This window comes from Vicugna pacos, chromosome 16 (genome assembly GCF_048564905.1).
Source record: "Vicugna pacos chromosome 16, VicPac4, whole genome shotgun sequence".
Lineage (NCBI taxonomy): Eukaryota > Metazoa > Chordata > Mammalia > Artiodactyla > Camelidae > Vicugna > Vicugna pacos.
In genome coordinates this window covers 31,636,878-31,661,659 of record NC_133002.1, presented here as the reverse complement: position 1 = coordinate 31,661,659, position 24,782 = coordinate 31,636,878, and the positions used below count along the sequence as shown (strand labels likewise).

The 24,782-nt window shown below is 38.0% G+C and overlaps 1 protein-coding gene across 2 annotated transcripts in view; it reads left to right on the top strand.

The window, feature by feature from the left end:
• The window catches only part of LOC102541301 (UTP18 small subunit processome component), a 38,088-nt gene extending 19,577 nt beyond the window's left edge, over positions 1-18,511 (top strand). Inside the window, exons 11-15 of one of the 2 annotated variants that reach the window (XR_012059523.1) lie at positions 11,226-11,400; positions 15,724-15,863; positions 17,125-17,165; positions 17,275-17,474; positions 18,358-18,511. Coding sequence is in view for 1 of the 2 variants with exons in the window: in XM_072938633.1 (XP_072794734.1) it covers positions 11,226-11,400; positions 15,724-15,863; positions 17,125-17,149 (340 nt within the window). In the remaining variant the exon portion in view is untranslated. The remainder of the gene's footprint in view (positions 1-11,225; positions 11,401-15,723; positions 15,864-17,124; positions 17,166-17,274; positions 17,475-18,357) is intronic. The other variant, XM_072938633.1, reaches the window with a different exon arrangement.
• The last annotated feature ends 6,271 nt before the right edge of the window (positions 18,512-24,782 follow it).

Genomic DNA, 24,782 nt, shown 5'->3' with positions numbered 1-24,782 from the left:
TAGCAAAGAAAATACCAGGCTACCTTAGTACATGATTGTATTTTTTTCATATGTTTGAAATGCTCATTTGATTACATCGAATGTTCCTGTTTACTATTTTACCTTGTCATTGATGAGGAAGTAGAATAAGTTAAACTTCGGGTTTAAGTCTTACAGATACTTAAAGCATTTTCCCTTCATCTAGCGAGGTGATAAAACCAAAAACATGTTCCTTGGGAATACTGTTAGCATTTTAGAGACTTTGAAAGTATTTTCTAGAACATGTTACTGTGTCATTGTTGAGAAAAATGTGTATTGCACTGGGAAAAAGATGGCTTTATTCTAAAGATGCAGAGTGGGAGGAGGAGGTATTGGATACTGACCTGTAAGTCTAAACAATTTTACCTACCAGATCACTAATCAGCACCTATAATTTTAGAACTTCCAGAAGTGAATCTTCATGACTTTCGTAGGTTAAGCACAGTTGATCCATGAAGAGATTTCAGTCAAATTCTTGCTTGGTTGGAGGGTCCAGTGGGTCTTGCTGTCCAAAAGCATAACTCACCACTCTTTCTTCACTCCCTCCTTCAAAGGTTAAAATTGGGGAAACTGCTTATAAATATCCCTGCCACCTTTGGAAGTTGATCGGCTGCTTCCTTGGGGCCTGGGAACCAGGCAGTGGCACTTGGAGGCCAGGCTAACATCATGTGGATCTGCTGTGGGCAGTGGGACAGCGTGAGCCCAGCATTTGCAGAGTAGTGTGCACATGACAGCAATTCATGATGAGCAGATGTGAGAATAAAGCTCTTTTAAAATGAAGACTGGTATTTAAACTAATTATAAGTAATTTAAACAGAACTGCTTTTGCCTTTATATGGGACAAGAACAACTGCACAAAAATAACCTTCACTTAAATTTGTGAGGTTAATCTTTTTCTGATCCTTGCCTCTCTTTTTTTGTATCACTTTTTGTTAATCCACTTTGAAGGGCTCAAAGAGGAAAGAATCTGATGTTAGTAGTTTAAACTCATTTGATTTTAATTGCCTTTCAGTGTAATTGAATTCTGATGTGCTTGGTCAAAGACCGTTATTAGGTTTTTATTCTTAAACCTGTAAAGAAAGACCTTAACTCTTATTAGAGGAATTTCTCATGTTATCAGGCAGGTGGGGAAGAGTTACTGTGAAGTCAGGGCAGAGGTAGGAGAAACTGAACCCACTTAGCTGGTTGGCTGGCTGCTCCTTCCCTTCCTCCCCCCTCCCTCTCTTTCCCCTTTCCATGTGCTGATGTGAAACCCCTCTGTCCTAGCCTCTGCTGCTGGGAATTAACTCCTCCTTTGATCTCAGGACTTGTCTGCTGGTATCAGTTAACTCTTCTCAGTGTCCTGGCATAAAGTGGATGCTTTCTGTTTACAGGTTTTCTCTGATAGGGAAATAGGGAAGCTAAGAATATTGTAAATGGTGAAGTCTTTTAGTTTGTAGTGTCTTTTTTTATGGCTTTGGTTAATCTAAGGATTGCTATGTAATTTTAGAAGATTTTCTTTTCAATTCGTAATATGATAGTTCTAGGACGTACTTGGGAAATCATTCTGGAGTAACCCTTCCTTATAGATGGCGGCTAATGTGCCAGAGTTCTGTAAGACACAGAAATCATTGGTCAGGTAGGGTCTTGAACTCGGTCTTACTTTTCCAGGTGCAGTGCCCTTCTCACTTTATTGGGTGGAATCTGTAGTTAAGTTGTACCTTTGCTGCATCTTCTGTAAATGCAGTAGTGGGTTTTGTTTTGTGATTTCTTAGCTGATCTGGAGGTCAGTCAGTTAAAAAAAAACGTTCAAATGCAGGTTATGTACAAAGCACTGCTGAAGAATGGGGAAGAGCTGAGACATGGCGTATTCTCTCCTTTGCACGTGACAGCTCTTTGAATACATAGACCTCAGAAGGTAGCTCACCACATTCAGGTGGCCCCATAAGGTGGCTTAGAGAATCCCCTTTGTTTTGTTGCTGTTGCTTTATTTTCTCTGCTTAGTTAAGAATGTCTTGCTGTGCAGCCATGGAACAGGTCACTAGCTTGGGCTCCTGCCTTTACTGGGGATGTGCAAGCTATAAACCCCTTTGAGGTCTTTCCATTTTGAGAACTGTTGGTCAAAGCCATAAAACCCATTTTTGTATTTACTAATCGAAGTTCTATCAGGTAATTAGATATTTGTTGACTTTTGTCTTCATTAGCTTCTTAAAAATATACAAATTGTCTTTTTACTAGGTTCCATCTAGTTTCAGACTGTGCTCTGAATAATAATTACAATGAAAAGATTTATAGTGTTAATAGCAAATTCTTTCAGCTTTTACTATGTGCCAAGCAACTGTTGTTTTTCATATATATCTATATATATATATGTGTGTATATGTTAAGTATGTATATATGTACTTATATAAACATGTATATAGATTTTTTCATATATAGTCTAACCTAATTCTCATATCCTACTCCATGATATTGGTACCCTGATCCCCACTTGACAGGTGGGGAAGCTGAGGCCCTGTGATTTAAGTATGTTGGTTAGGGTTACATGGTAGATGGCACAGCCAAGATTACAACCCAAATAGTCTGGCTCCAAAGCCTGAGCTTTAACCATTCTACTGCTTTTTTAAACTTTTTTATTTTTGTCTTTTATTTTGTTGAAGTATAATTGATGTACAATATTATGTAAGTTACAGGTGTACAGTATAGTTATTCACAATTTTTAAAAATTATGTTCCATTTATAGTTATTATAAAATATTGGCCATATTCCCCATGTTGTACAATCTATCTCTTAGCTTATTTTCTACATAATAGTTTGTATCTCTTAATCCCCTCCCCTGGTATTGCCCCTCCTCCTTTCCCTCTCCCCGCTGGTAACCTCTAATTTCTTCTCTATATCTGTGAGTTTGATTCTTTTTTGTTATATTCATTAACTGCTCTTTAGATTGCACATATAAGTGATGTCATACAGTATTTGTCTTCCTCTCTCTGACTTATTTCCCTTAGCATATTGCCTTCAAAGTCCATCCATGTTGCTGCAAAATGGCAAAATTTCGTTCTTTTTTATGACCGAGTTCTGCTGCCTTTTTAAAGGTACATCTCTGTGTATTTGTGCTTTTAGATAAGTACATGGTACAATTAGGAGGAGTTTTGCAAATTAAGGATTCTTACACTAAGTAAAGAACGTTTAGTCCAGTTTCTCTTGAGTATGAATCCTTTTGTGCCATCCTGTATAATCTGTTTGGAAAATCAGCTTCAAACATTCTGTGCTTTAGTTTTTACGTAGCTTTATCTTCAGTCTTTTTAAATCTCTAAATATACTTTGGATTGCTATTTGTTGCTAGTTAAATCTGGGTTTTATACCCTTAGCATAAACTTTGCTTCAGGATTTTTGTGATTTCAGTAACCTGTGTGGATTTGGAGAACATGGAAACTGGTCTTCTGTAACTTAGAAAGCTAACACACAACAAGTTTCTCTTTCATCTTTGTATGCAGGGTGTTTTCATTGTTAGTTTATTCTAATGATGATGTTCTGTCTCCACTTGTTTGTATTTGTTTTTTATTTTTTTCCTTTTTAAAAACAAATTTTATTGAAGTGTAGTTGATTTACAAGGTTAATTTCAGGTATACAGGAAAGTGGTTCATTTATATATATATATATATATATACACATATATTTTTTCTTTTCAAGTTCTTTTCCATTATATGTTACTACAGGAAATTGAATATTATGTCTCTGTTTTTAATTTCTGGATGGTGTCTTAGTCTAACCCCGCATGCCCATCACAGTAACTACCAGCTACATGTGCTATTTGAATTTAATTAAAAAAAAAAAAAACAAACCTGTTTCTTGGTGACACTAGTCACACTTTAAGTGTTCAGTAGCCAGATGTGTCTAGTGGCTGTCATATGGGGCAGCACAGATTTGGAGCATTTCCATAACCGCAGAGAGGTGTACTGAGTAGTACTAGTCTAATCCAATTATTTTATTGATAGGGAAACTGAGGTGTAAGAGTTAAGTAATATAAGTGTTGTTTATTGGTTGTTACTCATCAAACCGGTTATTGGCAGAGCTGGATTTTGACGTCATATTGTGTGGTTTACAGTTTTGTGTTCTTTCCACATTGCCACCCCCCAAATATTTTGTTATTTTAAAAGAATACTGAATAATTCAAGATTAAAGAAAAGTATGAAATTCATTATGATTTAGGGCCTGGAATTGATAGTCCCTTAATTTTAGTGCTCTCATTGAACATATAAAGTGGGTTTCATTTTGCTTCATCTAGAGATTCTGCAGGACATACATGCTTTTAAAAAATTATCTTTAGTTTTTATAAAATTATTTTCAATTTACAGTTACTACAGAATGTTGGCTGTATTCCCTGTGTTGTGTAATACATCCTTCAGCTTATCCTACACCCAATAGTTTGTACCTCCCATTCCCCACACTTTAATTGTCCCCCCGCACCGCCTCACCCTTCTACTGGTAACCACTATTTTGTTCTCTAGATCTGTGAGTCTGCTTCTTTTTTGTTATATTCACTAGTTTGTTGTATTGTTTAAATTCCACTCTTAGGTGATGTTGTACAGTATCTTTCTCTGTCTGACTTATTTCACTTAGCATAATGCCCTCCAAATCCACCCATGTTGCTGCAAATGGCAGAATTTCTTTTTATGGCTGAATAGTATTCTATTGTATATATACACCGTGTTTTCTTTATCCATTCATCTGTTGATGGATACTTAGGTTATTTCAGTGTCTTGACAATTGTAAATAATTGTAAATTGTGGTGTGTGTATTTTTTCAAATTAATGTTTTTGGGTTTTTTTTGGATATATAACCAGGAGTGAAATTGCTGGGTCATATGGTTAGCTCTGTTTTCAGTGTTTTTAAGACACTTCTGTACTGTTTTCCACAGTGGCTGCACATGGCTGTATACGTTCCCACCAGCAGTGTACAGGATTTCTCTTTGATCCATATCCTTGCCAACATTTGTTATTTTTAGACTTTTTGATAGTAGCCATTCTGACAGGTGTGAGGTGATACCTCATTGTGCATTTCCCTGATGATTAGTGGTTTTGAGTCTTTTTATGTTCCTGTTGGCCATCTGCATTTCTACTTTGGGAAAATGTCTATTCAGTTCTTCACATTTTTTAATTGGGTTGTTTGTTTTTTTGATGCTCAGTTGTATGAGCTCTTTATATATGTTGGATATTAACCCCTTACAGCCATATTATTTGCAAATATTTTCTTCCATTTAGTAGGTTTTCTTTTTATTCTGTTGATGGTTGCCTTTGGTGTGCAAAAGCTTTTAAGTTTAGTAGGTTCCCATTTGTTTATTTGCTTTTATTTCCTCTACTTAAGGAGATTGATCCAAAAAAATATTGCTTTGATTTGTGGTGAAGAGTGTTCTTCCTGTTTTCCTCTAGGAGTTTCATAGTGCCCGGTCTTACATTTAAATCGTTAATCTATTTTGAGTTTATTTTGTATATGGTGTTAGAAAATGTTCTAATTTTATTCTTTTATATAAAGCTGTGCAGTTTTCCCAGCACCACTTATTGAAGAGACTGTCTTTTCTCCATTGTATATTCTTTCCTCCTTTGTTATAATTGACCATAAGTTCTTGGGTTTATTTCTAGGCTTTCTATCCTGTTCCATTGATTTATGTGTCTGTTTTTGTGCCAGTACCATACTGTTTTGATAACTGCATCTTTGTAGTATAGTCTGAAGTCAGGGAGTATAATTCCTCCAGCTCTGTTCTTCCTCAAGATTGTTTTGGCTGTTGGGGATCTTTTGTGTTTCATTACAAAATTTTAATTTGTTCTAGTTCTGTGAAAAATGCCATTGGTATTTTGGTAGGGATTGCATTAAATCTGTAGATCGCTTTGGGTAGTATGGTCATTTTAACAATATCGATTCTTCTAATCCAAGAACATAGTGTATCTTTCCATCTGTGCCATCTTCAGTTTCTTTCAACAGTGTCTTATAGTTTTCAGAATACAGGTCTTTTTACCTTCTTAAGTAGGTTTATTCCTAGGTATTTTATTCTTTTTGATGGAATGGTAAATGGGATTGTTTCCTTAATTTCCTGAATTTCTCTTTCTGATATTTTGTTGTTTGTGTATAGAAATGGAACAGATTTCTGTATATTTATTTTGTAAGCTGCAACTTTACCAAATTCATTGATGAGCTCTAGTAATTTTCTGGTGGTGCCTAGGAATTTCTATGTATAGTATCATGTTATCTGCAAACAGTGATAGTTTTATTTCCTCTTTTCCAATTTGGATTCCTTTTCCTTCTTCTCCTTGTCTGATTGCTGTGGCTAGGGCTTCCAAAACTGTGTTGAATAAAAGTGGCAAGAGTGGATATCCTTGTCTTGTTTCTCATCTTGGAGGGAATGCTTTCAGCTTTTCACCATTGAGTATCATGTTAGCTGTGGGTTTGTCATATAATGGCCCTTATTATGTAGAGATATGTCCCTCTGTGCCTACTTTCTGGAGAGTTCTTATCATAAGTAGATGGTGAATTTTATCAAAAGCCTTTTCTGCATCTGTTGAGATGGTTTTTATTCTTCAGTTTGTTAGTGTGGTGTATCACTTTGATTGATTTGTGTTATTGAAAAATCCTTGCATCCCTGGAATAAATCCTACTTGATCATGGTGTATGTGCTCCTTTTGATGTGTTGTTAGAGTCATTTTGCTAATATATTGTTGAGGATTTTTTCATCTGTGTTCATCGATGATACTGGCCTATAATTTTCTTTTTTTGTGTGATATCTTTGTCTGGTTTTGGTATCAGAATAATGGTGGCCTTATAGAATGAGTTTGGAAGTGTTCCTTCCTCTGCCATTTTTTTTTTGAGATAGTTTGAGAAAAATAAGTGTTAACTCCTCTCTAATTGTTTGGTAGAATTCACGTGTGATGCCATGTGGTCCTGGACTTCTGTTTCTTGGCAGTTTTTAAATTACTGATTCAGTTTCAGTACTGATAATTGTTCTGTTCATCTTTTCTGTTTCTTCCTGGTTCAGTCTTGGGAGATTGTACCTTTCTAAGAGTTTGTTCATTTCTTCTAGATTGTCTGTTTTATTGGCATATAGTTGCTCGAGTAGTCTCTTAAGATCCTTTGTATTTCTGTGGTATAGATTGTAACTTTTTTCATTTCTGATTTTCTTGATGTGTCTGGCTAAAGGTTTATTTTTTTTGTTTATCTTTTCAAAGAACAAGCTTTTAGTTCATTGATCTTTTCTGTTGGGTTTTTTTTTTTTAGTCTATTTATTTCTGCTCTGATCTTTATGATTCCTTCCCTTCTACTGACTTTGGGTTTGTTTGTTATTTTCTTTCTAGTTCCTTTAGGTGTGAGGTTAGGTTGTTTATTTGTCACTTTTCTTTTTTCCTGAAGCTTGTATCACTATAAAATTCCCTTGTTTTTACTCTGTCCCGTAAGTTTTGCATTGTTGTGTTTTCATTTTCATTTGTCTGTTGGTTCTTTCTGATTTTTTCTTTGATTTCTTCAGTGATTCATGGGTTGTTTTGTAGCATATTGTTTAGCCTCAATGTGTTTGTGTTTTTTGAAGTTTTTTTCTCATAGATTTCAAGTCTCATAATGTGGTTGGAAAAGATGCTTGATATGATTTCAGTTGTCTTAAATTTATTGAGGCTTGTTTTGTGACCTAGCATACGGTCCATCCTAGAGAATGTTCCATGTGCACTTGAAAACAATGTATATTCCACTGTTTTATGATGGAATGTTATTTATAAATCAGTTAAGTCCATCTGGTCTAATGTGTAATTTAAGGCCCTGTTTTCTTATTGATTTTCTGTCTGGATGAGCCGTCCATTGATATAAGAGGCATGTTCAAGTCCTTCTACTATTATTGTGTTACTGTCAACTTCTCCTTTTATGTTTGTTAATATTTGCCTTATATATTGTGCTCCTGTTTTTGGTGCATATATATTTATGATGGTTATACCTTCTTGGATTGATCCCTTGATCATTGTATAGTTTCCTTCTTTGTCTCTTATAACAGTCTTCGTTTTGAAGTCTATTTTAAGGCTGATACAAGTCTGTCTGATACCAGTATTGTTACTCTGGCTTTCTTTTGATTTCTGTTTGCGTGGAATACCTTTTTCCATCCTCTCACTTTCACGCTGTGTGTGCCTCTGATCAGAAGTGAGTCCGTTGTAGGCAGCGTATATGGGCCTTGTTTTTGTATGTGTTCAGCCACTCTGTCTTTTGGTTGGAGCATTTAATCCATTTACATTTAAGGTAATTATTGATATGTATGTTCTTACTGCCATTTTATTAGTTGTTTTGGATTTATCTTTTAGGCTTTCTTCCTACTTATTCTTTTTGTTCTCTTGTGATTTAGTGACTGTTATGTTTGAATTCCTTTTTCTCTTTTTGTGTGTTTCTCTATTACAGATTTTTGGTTTGTGGTTACCGTGAGATTTTAGTATAGCAGTATATTTGTGTGTGTGTGTGTGTGTGATTGCTTTAAGTTGCTGATCTCTTAATTTCAAATGCATTTTAAAAACCCTCTGTTTGTACTCTCCTACCTCACGATTACTCTTTTTGGTATCATATTTTACACTTAATTGTTTTGTGTATCCATTAACTGCTTATTGTGATGATTTTACTACTTTTGTCTTTTAACCTTCTTACTAGTTTGTGTGTGGATAATTTCCTACCTTTACTGAATGTTTGCCTTTGCTCGTGAGCTTTTCCATTTTGTAGTTTTCTTGTTTCTAGTGGTGGCCTTTTCTTTTTTGTCCAGAGAAATTCCTTTAGAATTTGTTGTAAAGCTGGTTTGGTGGTGCTGATTTTTTTCGCTTTTGCTTGTCTGTAAAGCTTTTGCTTTCTCCATCAAATCTGAACAAGAGCCTTGCTGGGTAGAATATTCTTGGCTGTATGTTTTCCCCTTTCATCACTTCAAATATATCATGCCACCCGCTTCTGGCCTGAAAAATTTCTGCTGAAAAATCAGCTGATAGCCTTATGGGAATCCTTGTATGTTATTTCTTCTTTTCCCTTGTTGCTTTTAATATTCTCTTTATTTTTTATCATTTTAATTACAATGTTCCTAGTTGTGTTCCTCTTAGGTAGGGTTAATTATGTATAGGACTCTGCTTCCTGGGCCTGGGTGACTGTTTCTTTTCCCAGGTTAGGTAAGTTTTCAGCCTTCTAGTTCACTGATCCATTCTTCTGCCTCATTTAGTCTACTGTTTATTCCTTCTTGTGTATTTTTCATTTCAGTTAGTTTTCTTCAACTCTGTTTGGTTCTTTATATTTTAAACTCTTTGTTAAAAACTTCTAACTTCTCACTCTGTGCAAGTCTTCCCAAGTTCTTGGATCATCTTACGATGATCATTACTCTAAACTCTTTCTTGGGTAGATTGCCTGTCTCTACGTCATTTAGTTCTTCTGTGATTTTTCTTTGTTGCTTTATCTGGAACATATTCTTCTACCTCCTCATTTTGTCTAAATTTCTATTTGTATTTTTATGTATGTGGTAGGTTGGTTATGTTTCTCGACCTTGGGAGAAGTGAGCCTCTGTAGGAGTTGTCCTGTGCATCTCAGTTCTCAGCAGTTCTCTCCCCTCTCATCACCCAAGGGCCAGAGGGAGCTGGGCCTGGGGTAGGGTCTAGCCTGTGTTTATGGACTCATTCCACAGGCTGCAGGATCATAGTTTTCTTGCTCCTGGTGTCTGCCCCATGGTAGGTGAGGGTGGCCTAGAGGCTTGTGCAGGCTTCTTGGTGGAAGGGTCTGGTGCCTGCCCACTGGTGTATAGAGCTGGGTTTTGGCCCTCTGGTGGGCAGGGCCATGTCTATAGGCAGGGCTCAGAACTCTCACTCCTGTGGGAGAACCTCTGCAGTATAGTTACTCTCTAGTTTGTGGGTCACGCAACTTGGAGCAGGGTAATATGCGATTTGATTATATCACGAGTGTTCCCCTGCTGCCGTCTCATGGTGTTTTCTTTGTGTCTTTAGTTATGGAAGGACTTTTTTGGTAGCTTCCAATCTTTTTAATCAGTAGTTGTTCTGCAGTTAATGATTTTGGTGTGTTTGAGAGAAGAGGTAAGCTCTAGGTCCTTCTAATCTGCCATCTTGGCTTCCGGCCATTTACGGGGTTCTTAATGTATATGAAATGTACGTGAGAAAATGTATACGTAGTTATTTTGAAGACTTAAAGCAGTAAATAATTTAGCATACTGTTTGTGTGTTGGCTATAATTTCAAGCTATGGAATCTTGTGTGTGAACTGAATTTGTCTTGTTTTTATACATTGTTCCTTGTTCATTGTAGGCAGTAAGTATTAAGTGAGTAAGTGAGAATGTTTGACTGGTAAGAATGAGAGGACATTTAGTGGAATACATGTGTGTTACCCTGTGAGTTTGAGGCTTAATTTCTCACATCTTTCTGGTTTATACTGCATTTGCTAATGAAGTTTGAATTAAATATTTTGAATTACAAGGACCTTATTCCTGTTCCTTATGTTCCTTATAAATGATGCTTATAACATTAGGTGATCTGAACATTGAGGTCTAAGATGTTTACTGAAAGTTCTTGTCTGTGAATGTTTCTGTTAATTACAAGATCAGTAAGATTTACTCTTTACAAGTATTGGGTGTAATTCATTGCTGGTAAATATTTCAGTAAACTTGGAGTGGACGATCATTTGCATAACTCTTGGCTTGTAGATATTCCTGATCTAGCAAGAAACTTAGATGTGTGCTGTTACAGCTGTTGTTCAGCACTGTTTTGAAAGTTCTGATAAATATAATGCATAAAAAAAAGAAAGGAGGAGGTCTAAGTAGCTGAAGGGCAGCTCTCATTCACATATTAGAATGTTAGGTTGGCCATAAATGCCATGAAAGTGTCAGTCTTGTTGATCTTTGCAACCCAAGCACTTAAATAGTGCCTAGCATAGAGTTGAAATTCAGTAAATAATTTATTGACGGAATGAATGATAAAGATTCTGTGCCTTCTTGGATTTTCTAGCTACTCTAGTAATTGAAAAGCTGCTGGAGTTAACAAGAGCTGAGCAAGACTGAGGTTGAACTGATAGAATGTGTCTGGCTTTTGCCTTGGGATGAACTCTAACCCATGGTCCCTATGTAACAGGTTATACTTCCTGTAAATACCAGTTTGTGGGATTGAATCTGTGTTCACTTAGGTTGTGAAAGCCCTTTTGCTTGCTTTTAATCTGTTATATGCTTGTTTCTCTTTGCAGTTCCAATTGCGGAGTGGTAAACATATACAGTCAAGATTCTTGTCTCCAAGAAACAAACCCAAGGCCGATAAAAGCTATAATGAACTTGGTTACAGGTGTTACGTCTCTGACCTTCAATCCTACTACAGAAATCTTAGCAATTGCTTCAGAAAAAATGAAAGAAGCAGTCAGATTGGTAATATTTTTTTACCCTTTCCTTTTAGCATTTTAAATTTTAAGTTGGAATTTTAAAGTTTAAGTTGAAAACACAGAAAGATAATAGAAAAGTGTTGGATTATTTTAAAAAGAGTAGCCTCTTTTGGTATAGAAATTGTTAGTATTGCAGCTTTTGGGTGTGATTGTAGAAATGATGCGCAGTGGCCACCATCTTTGTATTAATATCTGTTCTTTTTGGAAGGCCGTGTCTATTCCCAGCATTCCTTAAGTGGTGGTCTTCATTTTCAGAGCTTTCAGCATATGTATGAAGGAATGTATTTAAAGCAAACACTTTATTCCTCTATAATTTTCTTTCATCTGCCTTTTTAAGGCCTGTTGTCAAAATGGAGTGTAGGCAGTTCTTAAATTTTGAAAATAAATTGTGTGAAAAGATTGCAATTTAAATAGCTGGATAGTACTTAGAAAGGTAGCTCTGTGCCAGGGGTCCCCAGGATCTCCCCGAGCTCTGGTGAATACAACAATAAATAGGAAGACTGGAGGATGCAGTATATGGTCATACTCATGGCTCAGAATTATTGCAGGGAAAGGATACAAAGCAAAATCAGCCAAAGGAAAAGGTGCCTGGAGTGAAGCCTGGAGGAAGCCAGGCACAGGTTGCCAAGAGTCCTCTCCCTAGTGCAGTCACACAGAGCATGTGCAGGTCCTCCAACAATGAATTGTAGAAACATGTGTTAAGTGTTTTCTACTGGAGAAGCTCTTTAAAGGCTCATTGCTCAGTTTTTATTGTGGGTTGATCATGTAGGTACCCTCTGCCTAGGTGGTACCAAAATTCTAGGCCACAAAAAGTAAAGGCAGGTGTTCACCATAAACCACATTGGACAAATTGGTTAAGCCCAGTGAGCCATCCTTATCATTCAGAGAAAGTTTCACATCAGTGTAGGGACTTGTGTACCAGTCAAGTTCTAGACACTATCTAAGGGTCACCCTTGCAAACAGGCCTTTCTAAGGATAGCAGCCTCAGGCCTGTGTTGACTCTTTTTCCTCCAAGCCTCAGAGCTCAGCGTAAATGTCACTCCATCTCTTACTTGCTCTGGGCCAGGTATACAGATGGCACAGAACTTTGAATAGCAGTATTGTACTTTACTTCTGTTAAATGTATTCTACCAGACTGTAAGCACTTTACGGAGATTCTTATTTTTATCTTTCTTACTCAGCAAAAAAAACCACACACACAAAAACCCCCCTGTGTATTTCATCAGCTTTAATAGTGTATAGTTTACAAAGATCTATAAAGAATTCTACAGTATATAATGGAATATCACTCAGCCATAAAAAAGAATGAAATAATGTCACTTGCAGCAACATGGATGGTCCCAGAGATTATCATACTCAGTGAAGTACGATAGAGAAAGACAAATATCTTACTTATATGTAGAAACTAAAAAAAATGATACAAGTGAACTTATTTACAAAACAGAAATCAACTCACGGTCATAGAAAACAAACTTATGGTTACCAAAAGGGAAATGGTGGGGAGGGATAAATTGGAAATTTGAGATTAAGAGATACATACTACTATATATAAAATAGACAACCAATAAGGACCTACTGTACGGCACAGGGAACTATATTCAACTTATAATAACCTATAATGGAAAAGAATCAGAAAAAAAATACATAATATGATCACTCTGCTGTACCCCAGAAACATTATAAATCAACTATACTTGAATTTAAAAAAAATTCCACAAAAAAATTTTGAGTGAAATAATAGTCCTCAGAGGATCAGCTCACCCGAAGTTGTCAACAGCTGGTAAAGCACAGTGAACTGTGATGCTTGATTCCATATTCTAGCATTTTAATGGTTTTCCAGCTAAGTTCCTTAGAGCCTTAGAATGTGTATAGGACTTCAGATGGCAAGTGGGACAAGTAAGAATCTCAGCTCCGACATGTATCATATAGAGCAACTTCACTGTTACTTGTGGTATATATTGGCATTCTGCAGAAGATTTTCTTTGAGGGAAGAACAGGTTCTGCTAGAAAAGGAGTTTGAAAAATACAGCATTGTGTTTTATTGCCTCTCACTGAATGAATCACTTGATAAATGAGAGGTTTCTAATTCAAGTCAGCTTCAAAATCCTCACTCCTCCAATGGGAGTGGTGGACTAGTACGTATTAACCTTTTATCATTTTAATGTTAGTAAATTGTGTTAGAAAACCATAGGGTCTCTCTCTGTTGACATAATGTATTCTACAAGATGCCTGGTAGTTAGTTCTGCCTAGTTTGCTTCAGTGATCACAGCAGCATTTATGGTTTTTTATTTTGGCAAAATCACACAAGGAATTCATTAGTAACAGCCAAATCCCATTTTTTAAATGGTAGTCAACCATAATATCTAATGGAAAGAAGCCAAGCATAGCAGCCTCAGAATGCCTCCGTGAAGCAGTGTTAGTATCCTAAATGCAGTCTTTTATAATGATCCAAACAGTTCTGTTATCCCAGCACAGAGCATTGAATAGAAATCTAACCCATTGCTTAAGGAAGAGACCCAGAAGTTAAATTGTTGTTCCATTTACAACCTTGGATGTTGTAGAAAGTTGTGGAACTTCTTATTCATTAAATTAAGGATGAGAGAATTTTATTTGTTCAATTTTGATATCTGGGCCCTTAAATGTAATGACAGAAATAATGCTGGAGATAAAGGTAACTTTCTTAGTTAAAGAAGTTGGGTTTTTATGGGGTTTTTTCTTATTAGTTCAATTATAGCTTTTAATACAGGGATCATAAAGAGAGGTTGGAGCACAGCTGAGTTCTAACCAGGTGAGGGTCATTGGTCTGAGGGAGGACGTACTACCACGGTGAGAGGTTACACCGGGGAACTTGGCAGGTGCACCCAGTTGAGTCTTTTAGGAGGACATTGTAAACATGTGTTTTGCCCCTGGTATCGAAGTCAGTAGGGGAGATTAAATTTAAAAATAAATTGTCGGTAAGTTGGTGTTTATCCTCCATCAGGAAGGACACACCAGCTTGTTGTGTGAAGCCATGGCCATTCTGTGTGGTTGTAGGTGTGTGGTGCACAAGGGCACCACATCTAAAGGGATACCATTTACATCATAAACTTTTGTGTTTGTATATATTGCAGTATTTATGGTAATTTTGGTAACAGAATTGTTCTGTTTATTTAGCTAGAAAAATACACAGCTACTTTTTGATAAAAGTGGGCTTTAAAAAAATTGCTGTGTGTCTTGTCAGCTTCTTAGTTTTAATGGGTCAAGACCACTTCTCATTGGCACTAATACCTTTGCATTGATGCCATGCCATGCAGGCAGGGCCTGCTTCCTGGAGAAGTTGAGAATAATTGAAAATGGCTTAGAGATTTACTGTAAACTTTCCTTTCTTGACAAAATGGTCAATACGTATATATTAGCCTAGTCACTGACTGAAACCTGTATAAAAGACAGATGTATCTAACTGCGGGTTTTGCCAGGTTCTTGTCTATGAAACTCACTTTGATTGAGTGGTTTAAAGTCTCATCTAAAAATGTGAAGGATGGTAGACTACCAAGATAAATGGCAGGATGATAATTCTGTATGTATTTGAGTGTGAGGTGCTGTATTTCTTGTGTGAGAATATGTGAAAATGAGCATTGTTAAAGTCCTAGTCTGCTTAAGGCAACTGCTTCTGTGCGTGGCTTTCATTCATCCACAAACCGGATGAGGACTTGTCTTGCCTATCTTGGATTTAGGCACGTTTTCCTCGGAAGTAGACTTTCCTGGAGAGAGAGACCTGCCTCTTTCTCAATCAGAACACAATTTCACTGTGAACCAGGTTTTCATGATTTAGCCTTCCTTGAAGCGAGATTGCAAAAGGCGAAGAATATATACCACATGGTTGAAAAAATTAAAAAGTGAAAAAAGGCAGTTATATGATACTGGAAGATTTGGTGTGACTCTGTCTTGGCTTCAGACTCTTCATAATGTTTAGAGTATCTGTTCGTTGTGATCAGATTCTAGTATTCTTTACCGTGTTACTAAGTTAGAGCATTAATGGGTACAGGTATTGATGGGTACTTTTCACTTTATTCATTTATTCATTTGACTCTCCCAGGCACCATGCTAGGTACTGCATTAAAAGCATCAAGAAAACACTTTTATTCTCTTCCCTCCCTTCCTTCACAGTTAATAGCACACTGAAAATCAGATTTTAATTTTGGATCACTGTACTTCATGTGTGCTACAGTCAAAATGAACTTTCTGTTCTGGCAGAAAGAATGAAGACTAAATGTTAAGAAAGATGAGTTCCCGGTTGTTGCCATTTAAAGCTTTTAATTATTTCCTGCAGGTCCACCTTCCTTCCTGTACAGTATTTTCAAACTTCCCAGTTAAAAAGAAGAATATTTCTCTTGTTCATACCATGGATTTTTCTCCCAGAAGTGGATATTTTGCCTTGGGGAATGAAAAGGGCAAAGCCCTGATGTATAGGTAGGTAATATTTATGCTTAAAAGTCAGAAATACCTCTCAGCCTCTTTTGAAAATGTGAAGATACAGTTGCTACATTCCCAATTCTGCAGTTATGTATAATTTATTAATTGTAATTATTAATTTATAAATTGTAGAGTGTTTATTCTGACTGTCATCTTCATATCTAACAAAATTGCATGTTTCTACCGCAAAATGTCACTAGCAGTAAGTTTACCTGGGAATTTTTTTGTGGGGGAGGGTGTTAAGCTGTATTTTGAAAATGTCAAATTGAGGAAACATTGCTGCTTTAATAATACTGCTCCTTTCTTGGTGCCTTATGTTTAGATTAACCTCTGTTGATTCGACAGTGCTCTGTTTATTCCACTGGATTTAAGTGACTTTTAAAAGGTATTTCTTTTCCTACAGCTGTAAGCTGTAAATAAGGATGTTAACTACAAAGACATCCAAAAGTTATGCTCTGTCCAGCATCTTTTCTGCGCTCAACATACTTGGCTGTAAAGCAGGAACAAATAAAATCTAATGACAAGGTGGCTCTTCGGGGAGAACTTGTGACTTAAATCACAGCCCCCTTTCCTTGCTCGCAGTGTTGGCAGTGAATGTTACATAGAACCTGTGCTTACGTTTGTATGCTTCAGGGAAGGTCTGCTTTAAAAGAAGCTGAAATCTGGGGTGAAGAAGAGGAGGAATATAAATTGGTTTTGAGGAGATAGTTGTGAAAAGAGAACCTAGCAAACAACAACATGGTTTATAGTTTTACTTTGAAAGGAAAGTGGGTGAAACCAGGAAAACTGGTAATTCGATCCTTTTCATTTCAGGTCATTTTTGGAGTGATTTTTTTCAGTTTAGATTTTATAAAAGGATGCAGATTCTTACTGCACTTAGAAATTCTTTTCCATAGCTTTGATTTATTATAACAACAGAATTTTTTTCTTTTCCTGTAAGCCCCAAAGGCCATTAGAGTTTCCACCAGAGCATTGATCTCTAGTGAGACTGTCTAGCAAGTGGGTTGGACTGACAGCATTACTGTTGGATGTGGTTGATCAGAGCCTGACTTAATGCTTTGGAACAAGCTGAAGACTTTTATCTAAAATCTGACTTACTAGCATTAGAATCCTTCAGAATGTCAGCTTGAAGAGTCTTATGAGAATGATTGTGATTACATTTCTATACCTACAGCCTTCCTAAGTGCTGTTCTGTGATCTGATTGACGATACTCTGGGCAATCACAAAGTTTTGATGATTTGTCTTTTACTTTTTCAGGTTGCATCATTACTCAGACTTTTAAAGAGATGATTTGAAGTAAGAAAAAAATTTTTTTAAATCGATTCTACAAAGTTGTACGGTTACACCCATCACTGTCAATTGGCAGAGTGACCACACTGACTGATCTTTGTTTCTTTGCCTCTGGGTTGCTGCATCATCAGTTAAGGGAGTGGGTTGGAAGTAGATCAGGAAGAGCCTATCTGGCTTGAACCTCCCTTGGGAATTTCTTATCGCAAATCATAACAATCTGGCTCTGTTCTTATGCTAATACTGTGTCCATAATGGTCATCAGAATTTTAATTACTGAATATTTAAGCCATAAAGGACATTAGACTTAACTGAGAGAGGTAAGTATTTTTAGACATAATCATAGCTTCCATGAGCTCAAACCCTTTTATTTTGTATATGTTTCTTGAGAGATTATGAGTGACTTGCTTTGTAGCTTGTTAATGGTGGCTTGTCACAGAGCCAGTTAAATGGCTGGTCATTAGTTTTGCTGCCATATATATATATGCATATATATATATACACACACACACACACACACACCCTATATATGTCTTTTTCTCCCAGTTTTATTGAGATATAATTGGCATACAGCACTATAAAGTGTACAGCATAATGACTTGACTTACATATATCAGGAAATGATTGTCACAGTTAAGTTTAGTGAACATCCCTCATCTCATATAGATACAAAATTAAATCGAAAAAACCTTTTTTTCTTATGATGAGAACTCTTAGGACTCACTCTTTTAACAGCTTTCATATATAACATGCAATAGTGTTAGTTGTATTTATCATGTTGTGCATCACATCCCTTGTACTTATTTATCTTGTAACTTGAAGTTGTACCTTTTGACTGCCTTCAGCCAATTGCTGCCCAATATTTAAAACAGTAGGACGTGCTTCTCTTCCCACGGCTTGATTTTTTACCTGAGATGTGGTGGTGGTTCTGAGATTGAGCTTTGCAATTGGCCTGTTCATCACAGTTGGCTAATTTGGTCTTCTCTGAGATTCATAAATGTTGAGGAGAGACTCTGGGAGTGTATATAGATTTAATTAGGGAAAAACATCTTTGAAGGTAGCAGAATTTTGAGCAAAACATTAGCCAGGAGGGGAAAGCAGTCCAGCTGTCCAGCCTCCGAAAATGACACTGCCAGTACATGTTGTTTGTCGATGACCAGTGGCTGTAAATCAAGTATATAATTTCTTTTGTTCTTTCCTTAGATCGACTTGAGCCGCAAGAGAAGCTGGTCCTGATAAATCTTCCCAGAAACTTTGCTGAATGCGTGATAATATATGGATAATGATGTATTGAGCCAGCTATGCATATTTAAGTTGAGAAATGTTTTAATAAACCCGTAGCAACTTTTGTTTGAAACTAAGTGTATGTGATTCTTCCCTCTCCACCTACACACATGCTAATTTGGGTGTATTTGTTTTAAGACTAAACATGAGAGACTGGAAGCACCTGTCCTAGCCAAAAACAATACAGGCAGATAGTCTTAAATTATATTTCCCAGTATAGATCTCTCCGTGTTGCTGTGTATCAGCCAACAGATGATGAGTTATGGAGGTCAGTCGACATTTATGAGAGTGATGAGAGCCAATGGAATGAATTTTGAACTTCTAGGTTCCCCTAGAAAGATAGTTGTGGAAACGAAAAGCCTTCTGGGCTTAGTACTCTGAATGGTTGTCATCGCTGCTTTGTGGGAAGGGGGGCATATGCTTTTTACCTGTGCGCCTGTTAAATGTGGCTTGGTGTGTGTTTCTGGTGAGGGTATGTAACCTTTTCTAAGCCTGCACAGGATGAAGTGACCAGCTGCAGGGTTTGTAACCAGCACTTCTGCACTTCAGCTTGGAGATGGTATGGAAGCAAGCAGATGCCCATGAAATGAAGTGCTTGCTCACACCTGCAGTCAGCTTCTAAGCTACTTGGGATTCCACTTAAATGTGTCTCTGGATTCACTGTACAAGAAACAAGAAATGTCTGTTCTGGTGTTCTAATCTGGAGGAAATGGAGGCTGGGCCAAGAGGTGTGGGGAGAAGGTAGAATGTGGGGTGGAAACTGCATTTCTGAGCCCCTGGCACTGCACTTGGCCTCATGCCCATATCTGTATGTGTCTCTCTCTATATCTCTAGCTATATCTCTCTCTATAATCTGTATCTCTGTACAGAAGCTCATGACATTCTCATTGTTCCTCTATAAGGAAGGTAGTATTTTCTTTTAGCGTGGAAGTAAACTGAGGTTCAGAGACGTTGGACATCACAATCCTAAAACCATCACCTTTACATAGATCAGTGGTCCTCAAGGGGGAGAGTGTGCATACTCTTAACAGTGTGAGGTACAGCCCATTAGATTGTGAGTAGGAAATACTAGAATTTACGTGCCAGAGTGTTTTTCGTTTCATGATGTATTTCTACTATAGATCATGTTGACAGTTTATAAACAAATATGTTTAAATTGAAGGCATGTTCTCTGAAGGGGCCACTGATTCAGATGCCGAGCCTACTGCCACACCAAACTTGACACGTCCAAAACTGAACACATTTCCACACCCTTCCCGTCCCTGTTTCCCAAACCTGCTTTTGTATTCCCTATGTTAACAGTTCCTCTGTTAACTGAGTCACTTAAGCTAGTTCCCTAAAACTGACTTTAAACCTGAGAATTTTCCCTACTCTATCCCCTACGACAGACTAGTTACCAAGCAATTTCTTTCCTCTCAAAAAGTTCTTTTTTCTAAACTGGCACTTCACAAGCTCTCATCAGCTCTCACCTGTTAATACTTTAGCTTCACATTTTCATTTGGTTCTCCACATTGCAGCCAGAGAGTTTTTTAAAGAACATTTATTATGAAAACTTCAAACATACACAAAAGAAAAGAGATTAGTATTATACCACTTACAATCACTCAGCTACAGCAAAGATCAGCTCCTGGGAATTTTTATATTCCCACCCACAAACTGGTTATTTTGAAGTAAGGCCAAGATGTCTCGTTTCATCTGTAAATATTTGAGTATCTATAGAGATGTGTTTTAAAAATATAAATCTGCTACTCTTGCTTAAAATCCTTCAACAGCTCATCTCTCCTAAACGCTTTGAGTATTTCCGTCTATGGAAAGGCCTTGCAAATTAACCTGCTTTGTAGGACTAGCTGTTAAGAGTCTGAACAGCACCTGGTCCGGAGCATACTCTCAGTGAACGTTAGCTGCTGGCATTGTAATCATCTTGACCACAGTCAGGTTTGAGATGGCTTTCAAGCTCCCATGCTTGGGAGAAAGGCCCATTATTCCAGCCTCTTCCCATCTCTCCAGCTTTCTCACTTACCTTATGCTCCAGAAATCTTGAACTACTTGAGATATTTCCCTGAATAAGCCGAGCTGTTTTTCTCCCCCATGCCTTTGTTCCTGCCGATGCTTCCTCCATGTCTTTACTTTTTCTGCCTTTCACACTCTGCACATCTAACAAGGCTGAGGTGGACTTCTATTACAGTTCCTGTACCCTTTGTTGCTTTTGTTTTTTTACAGTCTCAGTGGAAGATTTGAAGTGGCTCTCCAAAATGCACAGTAAAGGGAAAATAGGAACCAGCGCCTGGGAAGATGAAGAAAAAGATGGGAGAAATCAGAATTTCAATATGTAGGTTGTATGTGGTTACTAAATATGAACTGTTATTGTGTTTTTTCAATTTTGACCTAGACAGTACTCATAAATTCGGAGGGAAAATATATTTCAAGAAAAAATGAAAGTCCTCTATTCCTTTCCTATCCAAGGAAACCTCTATTAACAGTTTGATAGAAAGAAATGTATATATATTTTTTTCTTTTTTGGTCATTGTGTCAGTTTTGTGTTCAGATGCAAGCAACAAAATAGTGGCTTAAATCACAGGGACATTTAATGTTTAAGTCTAGAAATTGCAGACTGGCTAAAGAATCCGTTTGGTGGCTCAGCACATCTCTGGTCTGTGTGTCTGTGGTTTTCTTTGCCCATTTCTCATGGCTGCAAAATGGCTGCTGTACCTCATTTCCTAACATCATCACACAGCCCAAGAGCATTCCAAGCTGGAAGGAAGGCGATAGGGAGAAAACGGCCTCTTCCCTGGCAGGGCTTTCCTCTTTCTTTTTTTTTTTTTTTTACAGTTTTATTCAGAAATAATTGACATACATCACTGTTTAAGTTTAAGGCACATGGCCATGATGGTTTGATTTACATATATTGTGAAATGATTATCACGATAGGTTCAGCTAACATTCATCTTCCCATGTAGTACAGTAAAAAGAAAAGAAGGAAACAAACGAGAAATTGTGATGAGAACCCTTGGGATTTACTCTCTCTCCTATATACCATATAGCAGTGTTCGCTCTACTCCTTGTGTTGCACATTACATCCCTAGTACATATTTATCTTATAACTAAGTTTGAACCTTTTGCCCACCTTCCTCCAATTCCCCCTCTCCACCCCTCACCCCCTACTCTGGTAACCACAGTCTGATCTCTTTCTGTGAGCTTGGTTATTTTATTTTTAGATTCCACATATAAGTGAGGTCATACAGTATTTGTTTTTCTCTGTCTTGACTTATTTGACTTAGCATAGTGCCTTCAAGGTCCATACATTTTATTGCAAATGGTAGGATTTCCTCACTTTCTTATGGTAGAGTAACATTCCCGTGTGTGTGTGTGTATGTATATACATGTATATATATACAACTTCTTTATCCATTCATCCGTCAGTGGACACAGGTTGTTTCCATGTCTTGGCTTTTGTAAATAATGTAATGCACATGGAAGTGCAGATATCTTTCTGAGTTAGTGTTTTCTTACCTTGGCTATACTCCCAGAAGTGGATTTGCTGGATAACATACAGTAGTTCTACTTTTCACTTTCTGAGGATCCTCCACACTGTTCTCCACAGTGGCTGCACCAATTTACATTCCCACCAACAGTGCACAGAGGTTCCCTTTTCTCCACATCCTTGCCAAGGGCTTTTCTTCTTGATCGAAGGAGAAAGGCTTTCCTAGAAGTGTCCCTGCAGACTTTCCCTCATGTTTCCTTGGCAGAACAGGGTCACAGGCCCACCTCTAGAGCAACTGCTGTCAAAGAATTGGTTTTTCCATAAAACCAAGCACGCTTCATCCCGGGTGTTGGCAGTGGGGCCGCTGCCCCTGAGCACAGAGAGCATCTGCCTGTGGGTGCAAGGAGGAAGCGGGAGGAGGGAATGACTGTTGGGAGAAAACCAGCAGTGCTTGCCACAGTTACATGTGTGCATGTTTAAAAATTTTTTTTTAACATCACTGGACCCAAGTTTTAATTTCTCCAACTCACTATTTTCACTTAATTTCACTTAATTCAGCAGATGTAGCCATGCATATGGATTTACCTCCTCTCCAACTTTACTACACAGTGTCTCTGACTGAGGAACTTTGGAGTCGTTTCCTGTCCTTTACTACTGCGAACAGGGCTGCAATTAACTTTCCTATTCAGGTCTCTTTGTACACGTGTGTGTTTCTCCATGAGAGATACCTGCAGGTGGAACTGCTAGGTACAGACATTTAAAGTTTTGATTTGAAAGTTTGATAAAAATTGTTTTCCAGAAAGACTATGGCAGCGACATTCCTGCCAGTGTGGCTGAGCGTCCCTCCCTCCTCTCTCTCTGACAGCTGAGCAGGGAGGAGAGACACCACTAGGTACTACTGTTCATAACCTAATGAAGAAAAAAATGCTATTTTAGTTTGCTTATGCTGTGATTTTGATTCCATTAAAGACAATTCTATGATTCGCATTGTCCATAAGTAGTTAATACTAGCTTCCTGCAACTCATTCTTGACATTCATTTGTTAATATATTTCTCTCCTGCTAGTATTTTATTAATCTTTGTTTCCAGCATTTAGTTCAGTGCTTGTTCCATATATTAGACATACAATTTTATGAGTAAGAAAATCTGACTTGATTACAGAGAGAACAAAGGGTAAATATAGGGTAATAATGACTAAAAGCACATTTTCTGAATCCCAAATCAAGATGCATGGATTTACTAAGGACTTCCGTGCCACTTTCAGATGTGAGAAGCCATCTTGGGGGTACAGTATGAACGTAGAAATGACGAAACTTCTGAGCTGTCTTGACGGTTTATACAGACAGCAGGTCAGATTATCTGGAATTGGGACTATTTTGGAGGTTAAGTTGTGGAAAAGAGCTTACGAGAGAATGCTGAGGCATAGGAGAGATGAACTGTAGATAGCTGGAGGCGAAACGCAAGTCAGTTTTAAAAATAGGTAATGAGTTGAAAATAAACTGAAGCTTTGGATCAGCTGGCAGTTGGCAGATGCATTTTCTCCTTGACAGCTGAGTGGTGATAAAATTCCCTCATTGTAGGGCCTGCCTCCCTTCAGAAAGCATATATGGACGTGGCATAGTGAAAGGAAATCAAATTCTCTAAAGTAAGATGAAATACTGTTAATTTTATATGCCTCTGTTCTACCTCAAACCCTTGCTTCCTCAACTGTAACATCTTCCACCTTTTGCCCTCATCTGGATTTTTAGATCATTCATTCATCCTTCCCCCATCCATCCACCCACTGAACATTGGCTGAGCTCCTGTGGATGTCAGGTACTGTGTTGTTCATGCTGGATTCCCAGTACTTGCGGACAGATACAGGCCTTCCCTCAAGGAGGGGAAGTCAACACGTCAGACAGGTAATTGCAAGTTCAGCAAGTGTGATTGAAGGGGACGGGCAGAGTGCTTTGGGACATGGAGCAGCAGGGAAACTTGACCTGGTCCAAAGGGTCCTGGAGGGCTCCCTGAGGAAGCCATGCTTAAGCTGAGTTAGGAAAAGTGAGTGGGAGTTAGCCTTCCCTGCCGCCTCACCCCATTTCTCCCCGAGGCCTGCCCTCTTCCATCTGTGGGATTCCCCATCCTGTAGGGAAGACTCCCTGTGCATTCTCTGACTGCTTCTTTTTGTTTGGAACCCTGGGTCCTCCCTGAAGCTCCTGGGTCTCCTGTGGACCTCTTTCTCCTCTTTGATGGCTCTGCCCATCCACCTCCTTCCCCTCTCAGTTTGGTGAAAGAAAATGCAGTTTCTCTTTCTTCTTAGACAATGCTCTAATAAGGGCATAGAGTAATCATTTTGTCTTATTTCCAAGTCTGGACAACTTTTCTTTCCGTAACATAAGGCACTTTAGTACTAGGTCCAGCATGAGTAAACTCTTGATACATGTTATAATGCTGTTGTAATTTAAAAAAGACTCTGACAGTATAGTGCCCATAACAAGCACTTCATACGTGCTGAGTCCCCTCCTGCATCCAAGGGCCCCATGACCCAGGCTGGGCAGAGAAGGAATCGTGTTTGGTAGGGATTACCTTAGAGGTCATCTGGTCCTGACTGTGGAGTAGTTTATCCGAGGGCACACAGCTTGTTAATGTCAGCGCTAGACCTGGGATCCAGGTCTTGATACTCCAACCCAAGTGTCCTGACTTGCATTTTAATGCTCTTTCTACTACTGTACCCCATGCTCTCCTCTCTCCGTGGGGATGCTCAGTGGGGCTCGCTGTCTCTTCGCTGGAAAGCCTTGAGTCTGTGCTCAGAGGGCTCCTCTTGTCTCCCCTGCACAAAGTGGACTGTCCTGTGCAACCCTGGAAACTCCCAGGAACTCTCCTC